The 19,782-nt window shown below is 41.2% G+C and overlaps 1 protein-coding gene across 1 annotated transcript; it reads right to left on the reverse strand.

The window, feature by feature from the left end:
• Positions 1 to 9,463: 9,463 nt before the first annotated feature.
• On the reverse strand, positions 9,464 to 15,014 carry LOC121437496 (cancer/testis antigen 55-like). Its single transcript, XM_041637362.1, has 5 exons — positions 14,939 to 15,014; positions 13,893 to 14,077; positions 11,641 to 11,785; positions 10,671 to 10,783; positions 9,464 to 9,658 (listed from the first exon to the last, which is right to left on the reverse strand). The coding sequence occupies exons 1-5, from the start codon at positions 15,012 to 15,014 to the stop codon at positions 9,464 to 9,466; spliced, it is 714 nt and encodes a 237-aa protein (XP_041493296.1).
• Positions 15,015 to 19,782: the final 4,768 nt, after the last annotated feature.

Raw genomic sequence — 19,782 nt, forward strand, 5'->3', positions numbered from 1 at the left:
TTCTGCATGCATCCTGGCCCTCAGACACCAGGTGGCTGGTCTGACCCTGCTCATCTTCATGGTACTCAGTGGCAACAGGAGCCACATATATCAATCTAGACCCTGGCCACTACAGGGCCGTGGACCCAGACATGGCCCTGAGAAGCAACCTGGGCCAGGATGACACTAAGGCCCAAGGTGGCAGCACAAGCCACCCATATCTGTATGGTCCCTGCTGTGGCATGGACCCCAGAGTCCAACCAAGCTTCAGGCTCTGGCCCAGATCCTGGGCCTCTGTGTGTATCCTAGTGGCAACCTGGGCCACAAACTTCAACACACACCCCAACTACAGGTGGTTCATGGACCCAGACATGGCCCCAGGCAGCAACTTGGCCTGTTCAACATCCTAGCTCCAAGTGGTAGCCTGGCCACTCAGATCAGAATGTTTCTTGTAGTAGCATGGTCCTTGGACACAAGTAAGGCCACAGGTTCCAGCCAAGACCCCAGGCTTCATGTGACCTTTGGAGGCAACATGGGCCATGAGCATCCCCAGGCTTTGGTTGTGGTAGGACCATGTGAAATGTTTTTGTACCTTGATATTAAATCTTTCTGCCAATGAAGCAAGCTAAATCAAGTGAATTAAGCATAAAAATTCCAGGTTTATTGGTAAAATGCTTCCGTATGATTCTGTCTCTGGTCCCCAGAGAGGAGACTGAAAAACCGTATGACCTTTCCTTATGAGCCATTTAAATACCCTTTAGGCATGGTCTTGAGCATCTCTGGACCACAATTTTCTGGGCTGTCTGAGACTGAGATGAGTTTGGAGAAAGAGAGATGTGGAGGGGAGACTGAGGCAGAGCTTCCACCTGCATATACCAGACTCCAAGCTTGGGCTAAGTTCTGGCAGGATGGAGCCCCATGGATTTTCCCTGTCACCATCCCCATTGTGAGGTTACCAGTGGCCTCAGGGCAGCTTCCAAGGCATGGGCTTGGAGTGTAGTCTTTTGTTGCAGCCTAGCCTATTGGGAAGATGATGCCTCCTCTTGGGCATCAAAAATCTTAAATGCCATATTTACCATTCCTATATGAGGGTTTGGGGGACCCTTCTCAGCTTTTTTAATTTATTTCTAATGATGTCCTTCTATATATGTGTTGCTTTTATTGGTTAATGAATAAAGCTGTTTTGGCCTATAGCAGGGAAAAATATAGCCAAACTAAACAAAATATATACAGAGAATAGGCGAAGTCAAAAAGATGCCATGTAGCTGCTGAAGGAGACAGATGCACTGGAACATTGCCAGTAAACCATGAGCCTTGTGGTAAAATATAAAATAATAAAAATGGGTTAATTTAAGATATGAGTTAGTTAATAAAGAGCCTAAGCTAATAGGCCAAGCTGTGTTTTAATTAATATAGTTTCTGTGTGATTATTTTGGGTCTGAGCAGCTGGAAAATGAACAAGCAGTCTCTGCCTACAGAATGGTACCCAATGTGGGACATGGATCCACATAAGATCTAAAAAAAAGCTTCAAAAAAAGAGGACTTCTAGACCTACAAAATCGGGAGCTAAGGACAGCTTCTTGATAGCTGTGCTCTTCCCCCCCCCCCCGCCCCGCCACATAGGATGTGTTTGCTGACAGCTAGCAAAGTCACAGCTCCTCTATAAAAAAAGACTTCCTGACTCAGCAGTAACAACAAAAACTATGTGGCTCCTTTAAAAAGGCTTTCTGGTTCTGTGCTAGTTGTACAAACAGCTCTGGGTCTTTCAGGAGGACAAGAATTTAAAGCAATTAAACTAGCATGCTACTAGTTGCTTAATGATAACAGACAGGCTACATCCCTGGAGCTAGAGTAGAGTACATGACTTGCAGAGACAGTAAACATGCCTCTGCCATTTTGGACTGGGCAAAACAAATAGACAAGGCCGCAAAGTTGGTCCTATCCATGCCCAATTAACATATAAAAAAACACTTCTGGTTAAAAAATTATTACAAATACACAATAAAAACAAATTGAAATAAAAAGACCTCTAAATGGGTCACAGTGTTAGATAAATGTACATAGGATTTAACAATATATAAAGTTATAATATAAAACATACAATCAACATAGATTTAAAAATAAAAATAATAAATATTAAACTAATAAAAAAGTAATAACATAAAAATAAAATATACACAAAAACTCTAAACCATGTATATTATTGTGTTTTCTTTTAATTTTTTGACTTAAAATGAGCTAAGGAAATAATACATTTCTGGCACTGACTGAGAAATTAAATGAATGGCCAGGACCGTGGCTCATACTGGGGAGCCTGGGTCAAGGCAAGTATATTGATTTAGAAAAATGACTGGATTTTTATCAGATTTCTGTGTAATCTCTTGGAGCTTATCAATATTAACAACATTGTCCAATGTCGCTGAAGGAGACAACCAAGCATGAGGTCCCACCTATGGTGGCCATTTTGACCTGGCTGATAATCCCAATAGGGCTCTGTAGCTGGCAATGCCATGTCAGCCATAGGAACCATATTGTCCGCTAAGTGGGTTTGGTCTGCATACTGTCTAGCTTCTGATTTACCCCAAACTCACTCTTTAGGAGTGAGAGTGGAGGCCTGGTTGACACAGAGATCATGGCAGGTTAGATTGTAGGCTTGGGACAGATAACAAAACTGCTTGATAGAAACAGAAGAATTAGCAGAGAAGGACTATAACTATAACTATAACTATAACTGCTTTGCTATCTGTCCTTAAGGAAGAAAGAAGGGTAGTCTCCTGAAAGGAGAAAGGAGCATAGTGCCATTTACTAATGATAAAATTGACAAATTATGGGCAAAAAGTGAACCCTGACAAAGAGCTTGTAGTAATTTTTTTGATTGATATTAACAACTAATATCCCAAAGGCAAAAGAATTCAGCTTATAAAGAGAAGTAACTGGATCCTTCCTCATGTCATATGGGACACACTAATAACTGGGGCCCCTGCATTCTATACTGATACAAATAAATCAGGGATGGCAGGTTACAAAACAGAAAATTTAAGTAAAGTAGAACAAAGTCCTTATGATTCTGTTCAAAAGTCAGAATTATATGCTATTCTCATGGTACTAAAGGACTTTAAGGAACCTGTCAATATAGTTGCTGATTTGCAATATGCAGAAAGAGTTGTTTTACATATTGATACCTCTAAATTTATACCGGATGATACAGAATTGACTTTATTCAATTACAAGATACAACTGGGAATAGGAATCATCCCATATACATATCAAAAATCTGATCCCATACTGGTCTGCCTGCCAGGTCCTGTAGCACAAGGTAATGCAGAAATCGAGCAATTATTGATAGAAAATGTGCTCGGAACTTCATAAAAAATATCATGTCAGTAGCAAAGATTCAAAAAAGGACTTTTTCATCACATGGCAACAAGCCAAGGAAATTATAAGGAGATACCCTATTTATTCTTTATACAACCAAACACCACTACCTGCAGGAAGTAACCCAAAGGGTACTCAAAGGAATGAAATCTGGCAGATGGGTGTGTTCTATTTTGTAGAATTTGGAAAACTAAAATATGTACATCACACCATTGATACTCAGGTTTCCAGTGGACAACTGCTTTGAGTTCAGAAAATGCTGATTTGGTAATCATATGTTGTCTAAAAGTTATGGCCATCATGGGTATACCTGTACAAATAAAGACAGACACTGCTCCAGTATCTGATTCTAAGAAAACGAAATAGTTTTTGTTTAATATTATATATAAGCATATTGCAGGTATACCACACAACCCTACATGTCCAGAAGTTATAGAAAGATCAAATTGCCTCTAAATGATATATTAAATAAACAAAAAGGGATTATAAAGATCCCAGGAATAGATTGATATAGTTTTCCATAAAAAGAAAAAAAGAAACTCCCTAAAGAGATGTAAAATGTGTAAGGTTGAGAGATATCAAAATATAGTTTTGAATGGTAATGCAAGTTATGATAGAGAGTAAATTAGGTACAAGTCCTCAGACTCACCAAGATAGGACAGATAATGGAGCATTTTCTCTGAATTTGTAAAATCCAAATGTAGTAGACATTGTGGGTGTACTTATTGCCTGTATACATTGTATATAGTTATTATACTTATTTTATATTGTTTTTCTTATATTAGTTATAACCTTTTTATATTAGACAAAAAGGGGGAAACATGGTGACATTTTGTTTATGATCTAACAAATAAAGCTTGCCTGAATATTATAGTGCAAAGCTAGCCACGCTAGTCAACCATACAGGCCAGGCATTGGTGGCATGGTGTAGGAGGTCCTTCTGTCTATGTGTTGCTTTATTGGTTAATGAAAAAAGAATTGCTTTGAGCCTATGGCAGGGAAGAACAGAACTAGGCAGGGAAAGCTAGGCTGTAAGCTGGGAAAAAGAAGAGTGGAGTTAGAGAGACTCCATGGAGCAGGCACCAGAGTCAGACATGCCAAAACTTTGCTGGTAAGCCACTTTCATTAATCACAGATTAATGAAGATAGGTTAAATTGATATGTAAGAGTTAGGCAATAAGAACCTAGAGCTAATGAGCCAAGCAGTGATTTAAATAATATGGTTTCTGTGTGATTATCAGGTCTAAGCTAGCTGGGCGGTAGGGAACCAACAAGCAGCCTCCCTTCTACAACAGTGGCACAAAACCTTTAATCCCAGCAGTCATACTACTTAGTTATAAAGGTTAGGTAGGGGTGTTGCAGGCCTTTAATACCAGCAGCAGAGAGGAATATAAGGCAGATGAGATAGGATCTCATTCTCTTTTCAGTCTGAAGATTTCTTAGAGGTAAGAGTTCTTTAGTGGTTGACTGCTTTGCTTCGCTGAACCCCAATATTTCTCTCTGAGATTTTATTATTCATGCTACAGCCTGGCTACTATAGGACCAGGGACCCAGACATGGCCCTTGGCAGCATCCCTGCTCAGACATCACCATGGCCCTGAATGGCAAGTAGACCTCCCCCTTTTGCCTACTTACTCCTTGCTGCCTTTGTCATGGCTCCAGGTGGCTAGCAGGCCTTCGAATCTGCCCACTCCTTGCCATCTTCATTTCTTTCTTTCTTTCTGCATCTTCAGTCAGGGCCCTGAGAACCCTGGCTGACTAGTCCACATTTGTGCAGAACTGCATGTAGTAATTGGAGCGGCGTGCTGCGTCCCCGGCACCCGGCCGCCCCCACGGCTAGCTTTACCCGAAATAATTACATGGAAACTGTATTCTTTTAAACACTGCTTGGCCCATTTCTATCTAGCCTCTTCTAGGCTAGCTCTCGCACCTGGACTAGCCCATTTCTAATAATCTGCTGTAGCCCACGAGCTGCGCTTACCAGGAAGATTCTATCCTATGTCCATCCTGGGTCGGAGCTTCATCGCGTGCGTCTGCCTGGGAGCTGGGAGCATGGCGTCTCTCTGAGGTGTCTGCTCCCAAGATGAGAGCTGTGGAGTCTGAGCTCACTTCCTCTTCCTCCCAGCGTTCTGTTCTGTTTACTCCTCCCACCTATCTTCTAACCAATGGGGGCCAAGCAGTTTCTTTTTATTTAACCAATGACCTTCCTCCATCATTTCCCCTTTTTCGGTTTAAACAAAAAAAAAAGGCTTTAACTTTAACATAGCAAAATTACATATAACGAAACAGTTATCAAGTAAAAGTTACAATAATCTTTATCATAACTAAGGAAAACTATAACTAACTATTCTTAACTCCATCAAAGACTCCAGAAAGATACAATACTACCTAAGCAAACAAGAAAAAAGCAACTTTTAAAACTCTAGAAATGACAGAGACATCTCGCTGCCTGGACAGTCACCCAAAGTTCCTCTGTACCATTGAGGCATCCATCTTCAGCCTTCAGGCCCATGGTATCCAGCAGACATTTCCATAAAGCAGGAAAATTCAAAGTCAGTTCAGTCACTATCTGTTGTGTCCTGCAGAATGTCTCGCAGACTCTTCCATGAATCAGGAACCCCAAAAGATCATCTCACCTTAGCCAAGTTCAGTAGTCCTCTCTCTGTGGGTTCTCTGTGTCCAGTTTATGCAATAGTCCAGGCAAGAGCAGTTTCTTGCCCAAATGGCTATCAAACTCCATAACGAGCCTCTTCGATGCCCATCTTCCTCTTGAAGTAGATTGGTGCTGCGAGGAGCAGAGTGTCTCATTGTCATGAAAAGTCCTAAGTTATTAAAACATTTAAAATGCCATATTCTATAATCTTTGAAAAATATGAAGAATGCCTATCTAAAATATATCTACGCACATCTAGAAAATATTAACTAACATGACTACAAACTTGACTATTATTTATGATTATCCATCAACAACCTATATTTCCTAATTATACATTACATTTTAATAATGAACTACACAATCACAATACCTTAATCAATATCAGAAATACATATGCATATAACAAAATTGACCGTAAATCTCTATCAATAAAGCAAAATCTATACTAATGCAAATTATTCATACCTATATCATATCCCCCTTTAAATGTAAAAGAACATTTATAAACATTTTTTGGGAATATGGGAGCAGTTATTTCTCTCCAAACTTCTTCCTGCTGAATGGAGGCATCATTAATTAGGTCTTTCATGGTATAACCTGTGTGCTAGTTTCATCTCAGTTGGCAGTTGAGCGAAGCAATTTTCTGAAGGTGTTCACACCAACCCTTCAGGAGGACGTGGTCCATCATACCAAATCGGAATAGAAGAAATGAACAGGGTTTCATCCTCTGTGAAAACAAAATAAGAAACTCCTTTCCAAAGCATCATGTCCTTAGATCCAAATTTCAAAGTCAAGGCATCAAAACATCTATGTTGGATTAGTTCAGCAGCATTTATAAATAAATATCTTTTGGCATCTGTTGCTCCTTCCTCAGCATTCAAACAATTCAAAGAGAGCATAATAGCATACAGTATCAAAATTCTCTGTCTATTTTCTATCTTTGTACAGCTTTGTTTTAACTTCTATTTCATTTATTTTTACTTTTAACTTTTTGCTTTTTGAGACAGGTTCTCTATATCTTTGACCTGAAGTAACTCTGTAGACCAGGCTGTCCTTGAACTCTCAGAGATCTGCCTGTCTCTGCCTCCCAGGCATTCGGGATTAAAGGTGTATGCTACTATACCATGAACTCATAGAGATCTGTTTGTCTCTGCCTTCTAGGCACTGGGATTAAAGGCATGTGCTACCACACCTTGAAGTCACAGAGGTCAATCTCCCTCTGCCTCCCAAGTGTTGGGATTAAAGGTGTGTACTACCACACCCAACTACTCTCTTTCTTCCTTATTTTTGTTTTTTACTTTAAGAATTTTAACTTTTAGTCTGCATATATTTTTAACACACAGTAAACCATTTAGAAATTTTCTTTGTCTTTGACGCTCTCTTTACTGTATATCTCTCTTTTTCTGACCACAAGAGCCTTTAAATTACTGAGCAATATGGGTGGGATTAAAGCCGTGGCTTTGCCAGCTAGATCCAGTCCATTCTTTATCTTTCCAGCCTCATGGTGGATATACAGGCTTCAGCCATGTTTATAGCCACAACTCTATGGCGTTTCAAGGTCCCTGCCAGCCAGCGAGCTACAACAGATAACATTCAAGTCCTCTCTCGGTAGCCGGCCCTCATGCCTCAAACAGTCAGAGTGTGTCCTGGCAGGATGGCCCAGAAAGCAGGCATTTTTAAACGGCGCAGCTTTTTTCCTGCTACGGCTGAAAACCGAAAAGCATGCGTTCAGCTTTTCGTCAACACCATTTAAGTGTTTTGTGGCAGGACCTCTTAATGAGCTGCAGGGTTTTGCAGCTAAAGCTGAGTCAGGAAGCTTCTCTTAGATGAGAGCGCTTGCTTGCCTCTAGCAAGCAGAGTGTCACAAATGCTTTAAAGCCAGAGTTCACACTGGCAGCACAGCCCCAAGACGCTGCGCTTTAAAATGACACAGCATTTTTTCTGCTGCTGTTGCCGAATCAGGAAATCTCTCTACAGCACGCCACCAACAAACAGCAAAAATCTGTGTTAAACTCTCTCTCCCTTATTTTTAAGCCTTCTCAGGTTTTTAAGTGGATTTAGTCCATCATGTCCGGGCGCCATCTGTAGCAATAAGGGCGGCGGGGCTGCGTCCCCATTACCCCGGCTGCCCGGCTAGCTTATGCCCGAAATAACAACACACAAACTGTATTCATTTAATCACTGCTTGGCCCATTTCTATCTAGCCTCTTCTAGGCTAGCTCTCGCACCTGGACTAGCCCATTTCTAATAATCTGCTGTAGCCCACGAGCTGCGCTTACCAGGAAGATTCTATCCTATGTCCATCCTGGGTCGGAGCTTCATCGCGTGCATCTGCCTGGGAGCTGGGAGCATGGCGTCTCTCTGAGGCGTCTGCTCCCGAGATGAGAGCTGTGGAGTCTGAGCTCACGTCCTCTTCCTCCCAGCGTTCTGTTCTGTTACTCCTCCCACCTATCTTCTAACCAATGGGGGCCAAGCAGTTTTTTTTTTTTATTTAACCAATGACCTTCCTCCATCAACTGCATTAGATAATAAAGAATTTACAGAATTTGTGCAAATAATCAGTAAGCCAAAGCTTAAACTCATCAAGACATATCCTTTTACTATATTATGAGATAGAGCAGAAAAATTGGGTGGAGTAGACTGATGAAAAAATCAAAAGTCAAACTATTTGCTGGGGGCTAGGAAATATGGTCAAGTTATAGATAGTGCTCCAGAGCTGAAGACAAAACCACTTCCCCCTCACTCAAATGCCACTGACCCAAGGACGCATTTAAATTTCATCAAAGAGAAAAAAGAAATTTTATGAGGTACAGATGTAAGATATTCTGAGACCCTTTACCATAGGAAAACCAATATGAATTTCAAACAGCAAGCTTTGATGATTCCACATGATTCATGTATGCAAAAAGCTATTTCTATTCCTAAAATTCACTCACAGATCATATTTTAACATAGGATAATGTTCTCATTTAAATGAACAAATGAGCTCCTAATAGAATGTTGAACAATTTAATCCCCACTATTAAAATTGTGCAAACTGCTGCACAGTGAATGTATTTACTAAAATCTTTAAAAAATCTGCCTATAATATGTACCAAGAGCTAGTCTAACTGATACAAGATGGGAAAACACTCAACACCTTTATTTGTATGAAGGTTAAATGCTAGCATAGAAAGAGCTTCCATTGGCAACAAAGTATATACTTTTGCATAAGGATAATTGTGAATTTGACCTAAGGGCAAGGTGTTTCTTTTATATTCAAGAATCTACTGGGCACAATTTTTACTTGATAGGTCATCTTCCAAAAGTGAATCCATATCACCAACAAAAAAACCAAGAGTGTTGAAAATAAAAAGTCTTGACTGCATACATATTTATTTGCTCATTCAAACAACTTTATTTAATCGGCATTATTGCCCAGTAGTAAAATTACAAAGGATTTTAAATGATTGGTTAATACAACATCTTCACTGGAAACATAGCTACCACTCTACAGGTGTAGTGCGATTGAATGCTGTCTACCACAACCACATTAACAATATCGTTTAATGCAGGTATATAACCAGGAAGAGTATGGAGAGAATCCAGGGTAAAAAAGATGAAGTCATCTACCACGCCAGTTCTTCCATTAATACTGGTCACACAGACCTATGAAGAGAAATGAAGACACTGAGTATGGAGGAGCAGAGCCCACCACAGATGACCCTCAACAACCCCTTGGCTCTCATCAGCAGGTCCCTTGGCCCATCACTGATTCTCATCCTAGACACACAGGGAATACCTGGAAACTGTATCGACACATTCTATTCCTATGTGATGAGAAGACATGTCCCTCAAGCTACCCAAGGTGGCCCCACACTCTATCTCCCGTGTGATGAGAGGATGTGCCATTCGTGTTAACCAATATGGGCACACAGTATACCACCCTGACTTTACATCTAATTCTCAGGCTGTACCAACCATGGTCTTACCCACCTTTATCAGCAGGCTGAACACCTCAAACCCAGTGCACTCAACGTTTACGCACAATTGCCTCACAGTCAAGGTGCTTTCTAACTGCTGTTCACAGAACATCCTAACGTCAAGTAAAGCACACAGCCTAGGAATTAAGTATGTGTATATTCTACATTATTTTCTATTAGTTCTTTTTCAATTTATGAACATGTCTTATGTGGGATTTCCCTCTGTATGCTGTGAATGTGTTTTATTACCATTGGTTAATAAAGAAGCTGCCTTGGCCCTATGAAAAGAATAGGGCGAGGTGGGAATTCCAAGCAGAGAGAGAGAGAGAGAGTAGAAAAGAAGGTGGAGTTAGGGAGATAACATGTAGCTGCCAAAGGAGACAGATGCTGAAACTTTACCCGGTAAGCCACAGCCTTGTGGCAATTCTACACAGAATAATAGAAATGGGTTAACTTAAAATGTAAAAATTAGTTAATAAGAAGCCTGAGCTAATAGGCTGAGCAGTGTTTTAATGAATACAGTTTCTGTGTGATTATTTCAGGTCTGAGCAGCCAGTAAACGAATGAGCAGTCTCTGACTACAAATGTCTACTTTGGCAAGGATATACTGCCAAACAAAATTCTGGGCAAGAAAGTAATCAGGAATGAAGGATAGGCAGCTACCTACCCATGACAAGGGCAACATGGACACAAATTACCTCACTGATCCTCTGGGAGTTGAGGGGGCTCACAGTGTGGATGTTCATGTTTGAATTGCCCGGCTTCAAGGAATAATCAATCAGCAGCAAGTCTCCTTTGTAAGGCATAAATTCTAAAACAGCCAAGAAAATTAAAAGTGTAAATATTATTGTACTCACATCATGTCACATTACTTAAGGCCCTATGTCACTGTAATAGGATGACCAACATTTCCTGAATGTAAAGTCACTTTTCCAAATGCTTAGACAGATATCTCTAATTCTTCCTACAGAAAGGAAGCTTAAAGCCCTTTAAACACTGGTTCATCTTCAATGATTTATTCATTAGACATGGATATTAGACATGGATTTATTCATCAGACATGAATAACTAGCAACTGTGTGTCTCAGAGTGAAATGTATGGCTAGGAACACTGGATTTCTTGATCAAGTGGCCATTTTGATATCACCTTGGGGATGGCAGCCGGGTACATGGTAGATCATGTGTGTGAACCTTGGTACCTGGGCTAGGGACAAAATATGAGAACTTATCTGTCGAATATTGAGGAAAGAGTACACAAAAAGAAAGAGACCTATCTGCACCTTTGCTTTAAGGTGATGAAAGTATTTTCCAGATAAATCTCTGACTTGTGTAATGCTATCATTGACTAGATTTTACATGTATCCTGATGTAGCGGCACAAAGATTATGATCCCAGCACTCAGAAGGGGAAGGTGGCTCCTAAGGTTATGAACAATTCTCAGATACACAGTGAGTTTCAGGTAACTTAGAGAAACCTTATGTGAAAAAACAAAACACTCAAAGAAATCAATTAAGTAGTGAAAGCCACATGGACGATGGCATTCTCAGGGGACAGGATCACTAGGTGCTATTTAAAAGAGTTCCCGTTTCCCTTTACTGTGCCTTACTTTCAATTTCAAAGATATTTCCCACACTCTTGATTTATGTTTTTAAAAACTATCAATCTTACCTCCAGAAAAGAGCTGGGCAGGGATAGAAGTTTCCTTGCTGATATAGATGTTGTCCCGTGATACCGAGGTGACACACATAATACAAAGTTCTCTGTCAAGCTCTGATGGCTTAGTATCACAATCGCAATTAGTCATAATTTTCACCTATAAGAGAAGGAGACAGTGGTTGAAGATAAAATAAAAATTGCAGGCAGGAGTTTGTTTGCTTACCAAGGATTAACCACAAAAACAACAGCACTTTAATGAGTTGACCTAACACAGTTGGAAGGGTGCTTGCAGGACATAGGACCCCTTGTTAGAGACAATGGACTTCATTAGCCTTCCCAAAATAGCCCTCCTGTAGCAGAAATCTTTTAATCTGTTCTCAGACTTAAACCATATGTTTCCCGTTAAAGATATACCATGGACCTGAGATGATGGCATCAATTATGTCTGTGCTTGCTCCATGGATTGGCAAGGACCTTGCAAATGTGAATTTGACACCTGTGTTTAATGCTCTCACAAACCTACCTTCTGACCTTAGAAAAACAGTGCTCTTACTTTCTAGGATCTCAAAATTCAAGAGTCAAATATATATATATATATTTGAAAACTACTTCTAAACAAGTCATAGTCACAGTTGTAACTGAAATTAGAAAACAATTTTGCACATTTACACAAAAAACAGTTTAGACTGAGTGACACTGGTGGGGTAATTTGAGGAAATGGGCTTTGCAGTGTATGCAAAGGAAGAGAAATGGGTTCCCTGGGAGATGGGAGTGGAGCAGAATAAAGTTGACAGAGAAGAAAGAGTAGACAATTTTGGAGACCGAGGAAGGAAAGCATGTTATTCCCTCTCTGGACCTGAGTGCAGGAGCAGGAGATGAAGTGGGAGAGATAGCCCCCCAGAAGAGATTGCATAGACAAGGAGTGCTAGGGCTCCATTTACATATGTGTGAAATAACACTAATACTCTGACTCTTCAAGGATTATGACCCTTACTGGAGGTAGTTTTCCTTTGAAAATTTCTTCAGTAAACAAAATATGAGCATTTTCTATACAATAAGAGAATAGTCACATGAGCACGCAGCAGAAAAACATCTCCCACAAGCCATACTGGATAATTTTCATTACCCAGAAACAGTGACTGGCTACTAGTTTGAAAATCAAAACTGAACATTGTGCAAGCTATTAAAATATCTCATAAAGACACACCAGAGAGTGGCTGAAAGTGCATCTAGAATCACAAGGGACACACGCATAATAATTAGTGGGCTATGTTTCTCATCATGTGATTCTTTGGATGTACTCATTATGATACTTATTGTTCTAAGCTCCTGATGGAAACTGGAGACACAGACATCAAAGGCTGCTGAATGTCTTTTCAAAACCTAAATAATTGCTGCTGCTACTTCCCACTCACTGTACAGATGGGATGGTCCTTTGTCCTTTCTAAAAGGATCCTTTGCACTGAGGAGAGAAGAAATTGGTTCCTATCTGACTATTTACCACCAGTTCTGTCAGTATGCAGGTGGGTGTGCATCACGAATTCTGAGCAATGTGCATTCTGACTCTCCACTAGCCCACAGACATATTGGATCTTTAATAACTTCCAAGTTCTCCTGGAAAACTTGTATTCTCCCAGTTCTCAATTTTTTTCACGATAGAAACACCACTAACAATCATAGCAAAGAAGTCAGATAGATTCTTAGACTTGTAAAGAAAAATCCTAAGATGCTCTTGGTCCTGACAACCAAATGGGGTAGAGTGGATGGTCCAATTCATGGTATAGGACCACTTGAAAGCCAATTAGAAAGCAAGGTCTGTGTCTTCCTTTAGCACCCTTAAGTCAAATTCAGGATGGCTGAAGTTTACATGCTGATATATGCATAGAGCGCTGAAAGAAATAAGTGAATGTAGGCAGTATACTGCCTAAGAGAGTTTGAGGCTGCCCAAGGGTTCATAATCAATGTGAGGACATTGCACAGGGCAAGACTCTGCCGTATAAAACTGAAATGAACAAATAAATAAAGCAGAATATCATTTATCAGAGTGACTGTTTAAAACAAGGCCTTATATTGTCTCCTTTGATGAGCTGAACATATAATGCAAACCAGTCTTTCCTTGAACTCAAAGACATTCCATCTGCCTCTGCGCAAATATGAGAACAAGCCTATTAAACTTACTCTGTGTCTACATTAGTGTCTGTCTTAATCCAAGGGAGAAAAAAAATTGAAGTAGGTTAAGACACACTGGGTAAACTCAGCCATACCTTGACTGCTTTCAGTATATGAGTTGTTTCGTCTTCTTCCACAAGAGCAATGACCCTTCTTCCAATGCTCACAGGCATGTTGTCAATGACCACGCTGATATGGAAAAAGATGGTTTCATTAATCCAGCTGTAGTCGGGGCAGAGATGGGTCACAATTCCTCTGACAGACTTCAGCTTGAAGTTATCTATGAGACAGGTAAACCAAGGTCACACTGGCTCCCATCAAATACAAGCGACACACAAGTCCTACTCTGACCAGCTGTGCAGATGTGAGCACATATTGTCACTTCTCTGAACACAGTAACCATTTCTGCTCCCTAAGGTTGTGACTACCGAATGACACCTCCATGGCATCTGTGGGTGACCTGTCCCAGAGAGCACAAGTGCAGCAGCGCTCATCTTCCCTGCTCAGGAAGCTCTGGGAACCCCCACTATTACTAGGGCAAGCCTGCCTCATCACCAGCAGCAAATGCATAGCCCTGGCTCTAAACTCTGACAGAGCATTAAAAGGTCTGAGCAGATGTAAGGACATGTTTCCAAATTGCCTTTTATTGGTCACAAGCACGATGGGTAAGTAATGTTTGGGGATCTGGCTCCAGTATCCTGCTGGGACAACCGGCCACCTTCCTTCATGGTACCCTCCCTATGACTGACTCCGCCCCCTGGCATCAGATAGTGTGTACTTGGGAAACAAGGCCACATTCACTCTCAACGTGAGATGCGCCCCTTCACTGGGGACTACACAGAGGCATCTTGCCTGGGAAAGGCAGAGACAGTACAGCCCACAAAGACTCGTGTCACGTGTCCTTTGAGTTCATCCAAACAGCTTCCTGCCTTGGCACACCAACGGAACTTAGGGAGAGTTCACTGTTCGCCTAACCGCTTGGCAACTTAAGGACCCTCAGACTTAACCGCCACAATGCATGGCGGCCGGTCCCTCCCCGCTATTCAAGCCCCACAGAACCTCATGGTGGAGAAGACCCTTTCTGAGGAGTCTTCTTAGGTGGGGGATACGGGGAGAACGACTCTCAGAGCCAAAGGATTACCTTGAATCTGGAGTTTTCCATCAGATTCTGCCCGCCTCCAAAAGAAATTTAAAATACCGCGCAGAATTCTCTGCATAGTTGCCACCGGCCTGGGCAACCCAGCGGCTTTCTGATGAGGCTTGAGATCTCCTGACCCACAGGTTTGCTTCCTCGGCCTCCCTGAGTTGGTAGCTAACAGCTAACCACCAACTTGAGGAGAGCCTCGGACAGGGTCCCTCCTCTGCTGCTTCCAGGTTCCTGTGTGTGCCCTCTCCAGGGAGACTGCACGAGGTCACTAATGTCCAGCCAATGAGACGCAAGGCTTTGTTGATGTCACGGCTATACATAACGACTGACGCTGAGCTGGGAAATTTAGCCCCGCCCCCCACACAAGAGAACCAATAGAAAAGTCTATGGAAATTTCAAAAGTTGGCCCTTAGTACGGGTACCCGGAGTGTGTGGCTACCTATTTAGCGTTTCTGCTTTGTACGCTTTCAGGTTCATTTGGACTTTTTGGCTTTGGTGGGTTTTTTTCGTTGTTTTTTTTAAAGTTCTTTGGGTGAGAATTTATTGATTTGAGATGGTTCCTTCTTATTATTGTAAGCACTTAAGTTTAAACATCCCTTGGCTCACTTTTTATCACTCTATTCCGTATATTTTGACATAACATAACTTCTTTCAACACTAAGTGTACCAAAACTTCCTTTGATGTGCTTGTCATTAGATAGGTTATAACTGTATCCTTAATTTCCTTTTCATTTTTTATTCCATTGTTTGGATTCTTCTTTTCCTTTAGATTCCATTTCTCAGATTGTTTCTTGCCTTTTGTCCATTAAATTTTTAATTGAATATAGATCACCTATTATCTTACATTAGAACAGTGAGAATCTTATTTGAATATTTTATTTTATCAGACAATTGCCCGGATTTAGTTTACCATGCAGGGTCTTTATTTCTTTCACTGAAAATTCTTTCAGTATAAGACAGATGATTCTTTGTCCCCTTTGATATTAATTTGATTTTTGGATTTTCTGATTCTGCTGGCTGCCTTTGAATCTTAGCTGGCACTATTTAAATGAATGGAAGATAGTTCTACAGCACAGTGTATCTCTCATTAGGAATGAAGGAATATCATACCCATTGAGTTAAAGAGATTTCATAGGGCTGATGAAATGCTGTAATGGTTTCTTTATTCAAGTTCTTCCTCTTTCCCCCCAATATCTCATGTATAAAAGAAGGGATTATAACGATTGTGACATTAAAGAAGCTTCTAGCTCATTACCTGGAGTGTGTCTGGGTCTTTCATGCAATTATGCTTATATACATTTGTTTCTGTCATTCACACTTGGACAGAGTCCCCACGCCAGTATGAAGAGCACATACCTCTCCCGGCTGCTCACTCTGGACAGATCCTTACTGATGCACTATGCAAGTTATGTTTTTTGGCCTGATGTAATCAGAAGTTTTCCTATTCAGGACAGGAAAAGCAGTAAGTCTACCTGAACAGACTTCTCTTGTTATTTTGAAAGTGGAAAACCTGAGTCTGAATCGTGCTTTTTTGAAAATTCCTGAACTAGGCATTTTGCCTGAATACAGAATGTGCTGCACACTGCTTGACAGATGACCACAGTCTTGTCCCTGATGACAAGAAATCCTGGCCATTCATCTCCCTATGGCAAAAATCATTAAGAAGGGGTCAGATAGTTGGCTCTGAAGATGAGAGTACTTGCTCATCCACGTGGTGGCTCACAAAGATCCATAATCTCCATATGCCATCTGCTTCTCCACAGGTACCTGCTATATGTGGTGCACATAAGTACAAGCAGGCAAAAAAACCTACACAAAAATTAAATTATTATTTAAACGAGAAAATGATCAAACAGGAATTTATCCAAAAGCTCATACAAAGAAATAAACACAAGAAAACAAGAAAATATGCTCTATAGTTTTATATATACATATATATATATATATATATATATATATATATATATATATATATGGCAAGTAAAAACCAAAGCACAGTAAGAAATATTGATAATATTCAATAATTAGCTGAGCATCGTAGCACAGACCTAAAATTCCAGTGCTTGGGTGGTAGAGGGAGGAGGATCAGGAGTTCAAGCCCACTTTAGCTATATAGAAAGTTTAAAAGCCTCTTTCAAATGTACAGAAAAAGAATGTGTGCTGAAGAGATGGCTCAATGGTTAGGAGAATTTACTTGCTCTTACAGAGGACCAGGTTCAGTTCCCAGAATCCAAGGGCTAGTGTAGTGATACTTTGTGTTCTAACAAGGCAGAAGTTTTGATGCAGATGCAGATGCAGATGGGTCTCTGTGAGCTCAAGGCTACCCTGGGGTACACAAGATTAATCTAGTCTTAAAGAGAGTTAGAGCCAGGCAGTGGTGGCTTTTAATCCCAATACTTGGGAGTCACACACATTTAACCCCAGCACTTGGAAGTCACACATGTTTAACCCCAGCACTAGGGAGGTGGAGACAGGAAGGTATATGGCTGGGCTGAGAGAGGAATATGAGGAAGGAGGAGACAGGAGCTTGGATGCAGTCTGAGGTTTCGTTGAGATAGCAGGCAGTCTGAGGATTTGTAGAGATAGGGTTGACCCTTGGTCTGAGCATTGGTAGAGGTCAGAACTCTCTAGTGGCTGACTGTTCTGCTTCTCTGATCTTTCAGCTTTCGCCCCCTAACATCTGCCTCTGGGTTTTTATTATTAAGAACAGTTAGAATTTTTGCTACAGGGTAGTTCACAACCACCTGTGACTTCAGTTACAGGGGGATCTGATGGAGTCTTCTGACTTATTTGGGCAAGTATATGATACACATACATACATGCAGGCAAAACATTCATGCACATAAAATTACTAGACAAATATGTTAAATAATGAGAAAATGTACCATATATCCCAAAAAGCTAGAAAACAGGGCTACTGGTGAAAGACAGCTGAATTTAGATTGTCTGCTCTATGAGCCCCATTTTCTAAACAAAATCTTTTGTAAGCTAAACATTAGGCCGAAGCAGACAACATTTGTGTTTTGTATAAAACCCTGTCTCAGTGTCGATGGCTGGGACAAACACCATGACCAAAAGCAACTCGAGGAAGAAAGGGCTTTTATCAGTTTACAACTCTCTGGTTGTACTCCATCACTGAGGGAAATCAGGACAGCAACTCAAGAAGGGCAAGAACCTAGAGACAGGAACCACAGCAGAGGCCATGAAGGAACATTGCTTACTGTCTTGCTGTCCTTCTGGAAAACAGAATTTGGCAGAAAATACAAAAATAAAATCAAAACTGAAGACCTAAATCCATGCTTTGAAATCTGCCATTGATAACATATATAACCCAGTGGAAATCAAGTTCTACATTGCAATTTAAAAAATTATATGTTTATTTTTACTGTATGAATATTTTTCTTGTATCTATCTCTGTTTGCCATGCATGTACCTGGTCCCTGTGGAGGTCAGAAGAGGGCATCAGATCCCCTGGAACAGGAGGTACACGTGACTGTGAGCCACTGTATGGGCGCTGGGAATCAAATTTAGGTCCTCTGTAAGAGCAGTCACTGCTCTTAACCTCTGAGCCATCTCTCCTCTCCAACTGTTATGGATTTGTTGCAGGTTCCCAGCAGCTTGCTGCAGGGTCGAGACCAGCGGCAGGTCCACAAACCAAGGTGGCTGCTCCCCTGGGCGTCCCCGGAAGCTAGCCATGTGGGCAGCAGGTGGGCAAGGGGCAGCCAGATAGACACACCATGCAAATGGTTTTGCTGCAAGCTGCTGGGGTCCCAAAAGCGGCCAGTCCCAAGCAAGGACAGTGCATGAGACCACACAGCAGGTCTCTATGTGACTGCAGTGGGCAGGCCAGAGAGACTGATAAACATACCATGTAAAGTAAAGTTAGATATTTATTAGGTGGGTCGTGGAGGGGAAGGAAAAGGGGGAGAAGGGGAAAGAAAGAGAGAGAGACAGACAGACAGACAGACAGACAGAGAAGGGAAGAGGGAGGGAACCAAAAAAAGCCAAGATGGTGAGGAAGGGAGAGAGGCTGCAGGAAGTGGGCATGACTTGTCTCTTAAAGAGACAGCATTACATTCCCACCTCTTTTTATGATAAAAAGCAGGCGATTAGGCACCACAGGTGGAAGGAATTGGGGCAGCAGATTCTTAAGACTTCTTGCTTATTTGTGGGTGTCGTCTTGGGGGGGGGTGAGAACCTGAGAAGGCTGGGTGCTGGCCACATCCTGGCACAGCTGGTCTCTTTGATCCTGTCTGGTGATTGTGGTATGGAAATGTCTGGTGTCTCTTATACCTGGTTAAGGTATTGGCGGAACAGAGGACAAAGTTAAATTAAGGGAAAAAAATTAGGACCAGGGAATTGAGGGGGATATATCTGTCTTGTTTAAGGTGGATCCTTCAATTCGGCTCCCTGGAACTCATAAGAATTCTTTGGGTTTGTGAAAACAGAAGTTTTAGACATATGCATTGTATAAACAGTAGCGTATTTATGTTATAATGACTGTGACAGATATTTTTGCACAATGGAAAGTATTTCTAAGACTATGGAAGGAAGCATGAGAGATATTTGACCTGACATTTGTTTGGTGAGGTTGTCCTTTTTTTAACTGGCAAAACCTTTCAGCTATCAAACTGCATCAGAGATCTTTGAGAAGGACAAAATTTTACTTGAGTTATTAATTAAAAAATGGCAGAGAACTTACTTGGTTGGCACCCAAAGTTACTCTTTAGGGTCATCCATGGTCGCTGAAGGTTGCATTTGCCTTTTGCTGTTTAGCACAGGGCCTGCCAGGCTCCAGAAGATCCTGTGGGCTGAGAAATCTGTAAGAAGACAAGCCT

The sequence above is a fragment of the Microtus oregoni genome, unplaced genomic scaffold, assembly GCF_018167655.1.
Source record: "Microtus oregoni isolate MIOR12 unplaced genomic scaffold, Mior012 000052F_ref0000163, whole genome shotgun sequence".
In the NCBI taxonomy this organism is placed as follows: Eukaryota; Metazoa; Chordata; class Mammalia; order Rodentia; family Cricetidae; genus Microtus; species Microtus oregoni.

What these genes read in the sequence shown, in the direction of transcription:
- LOC121437496 (XM_041637362.1), bottom strand. Translation starts at nt 15,014, where the DNA reads ATGCAGAGAATTCTGCGCGGTATTTTAAATTTCTTTTGGAGGCGGGCA. An exon ending in TGGAAAACTCCAGATTCAAG is followed by an intron (nt 14,078 to 14,938) that starts GTAATCCTTTGG and finishes CCTGTCTCATAG; the next exon opens with ATAACTTCAAGCTGAAGTCT. An exon ending in ATATACTGAAAGCAGTCAAG is followed by an intron (nt 11,786 to 13,892) that starts GTATGGCTGAGT and finishes CTTCTCTTATAG; the next exon opens with GTGAAAATTATGACTAATTG.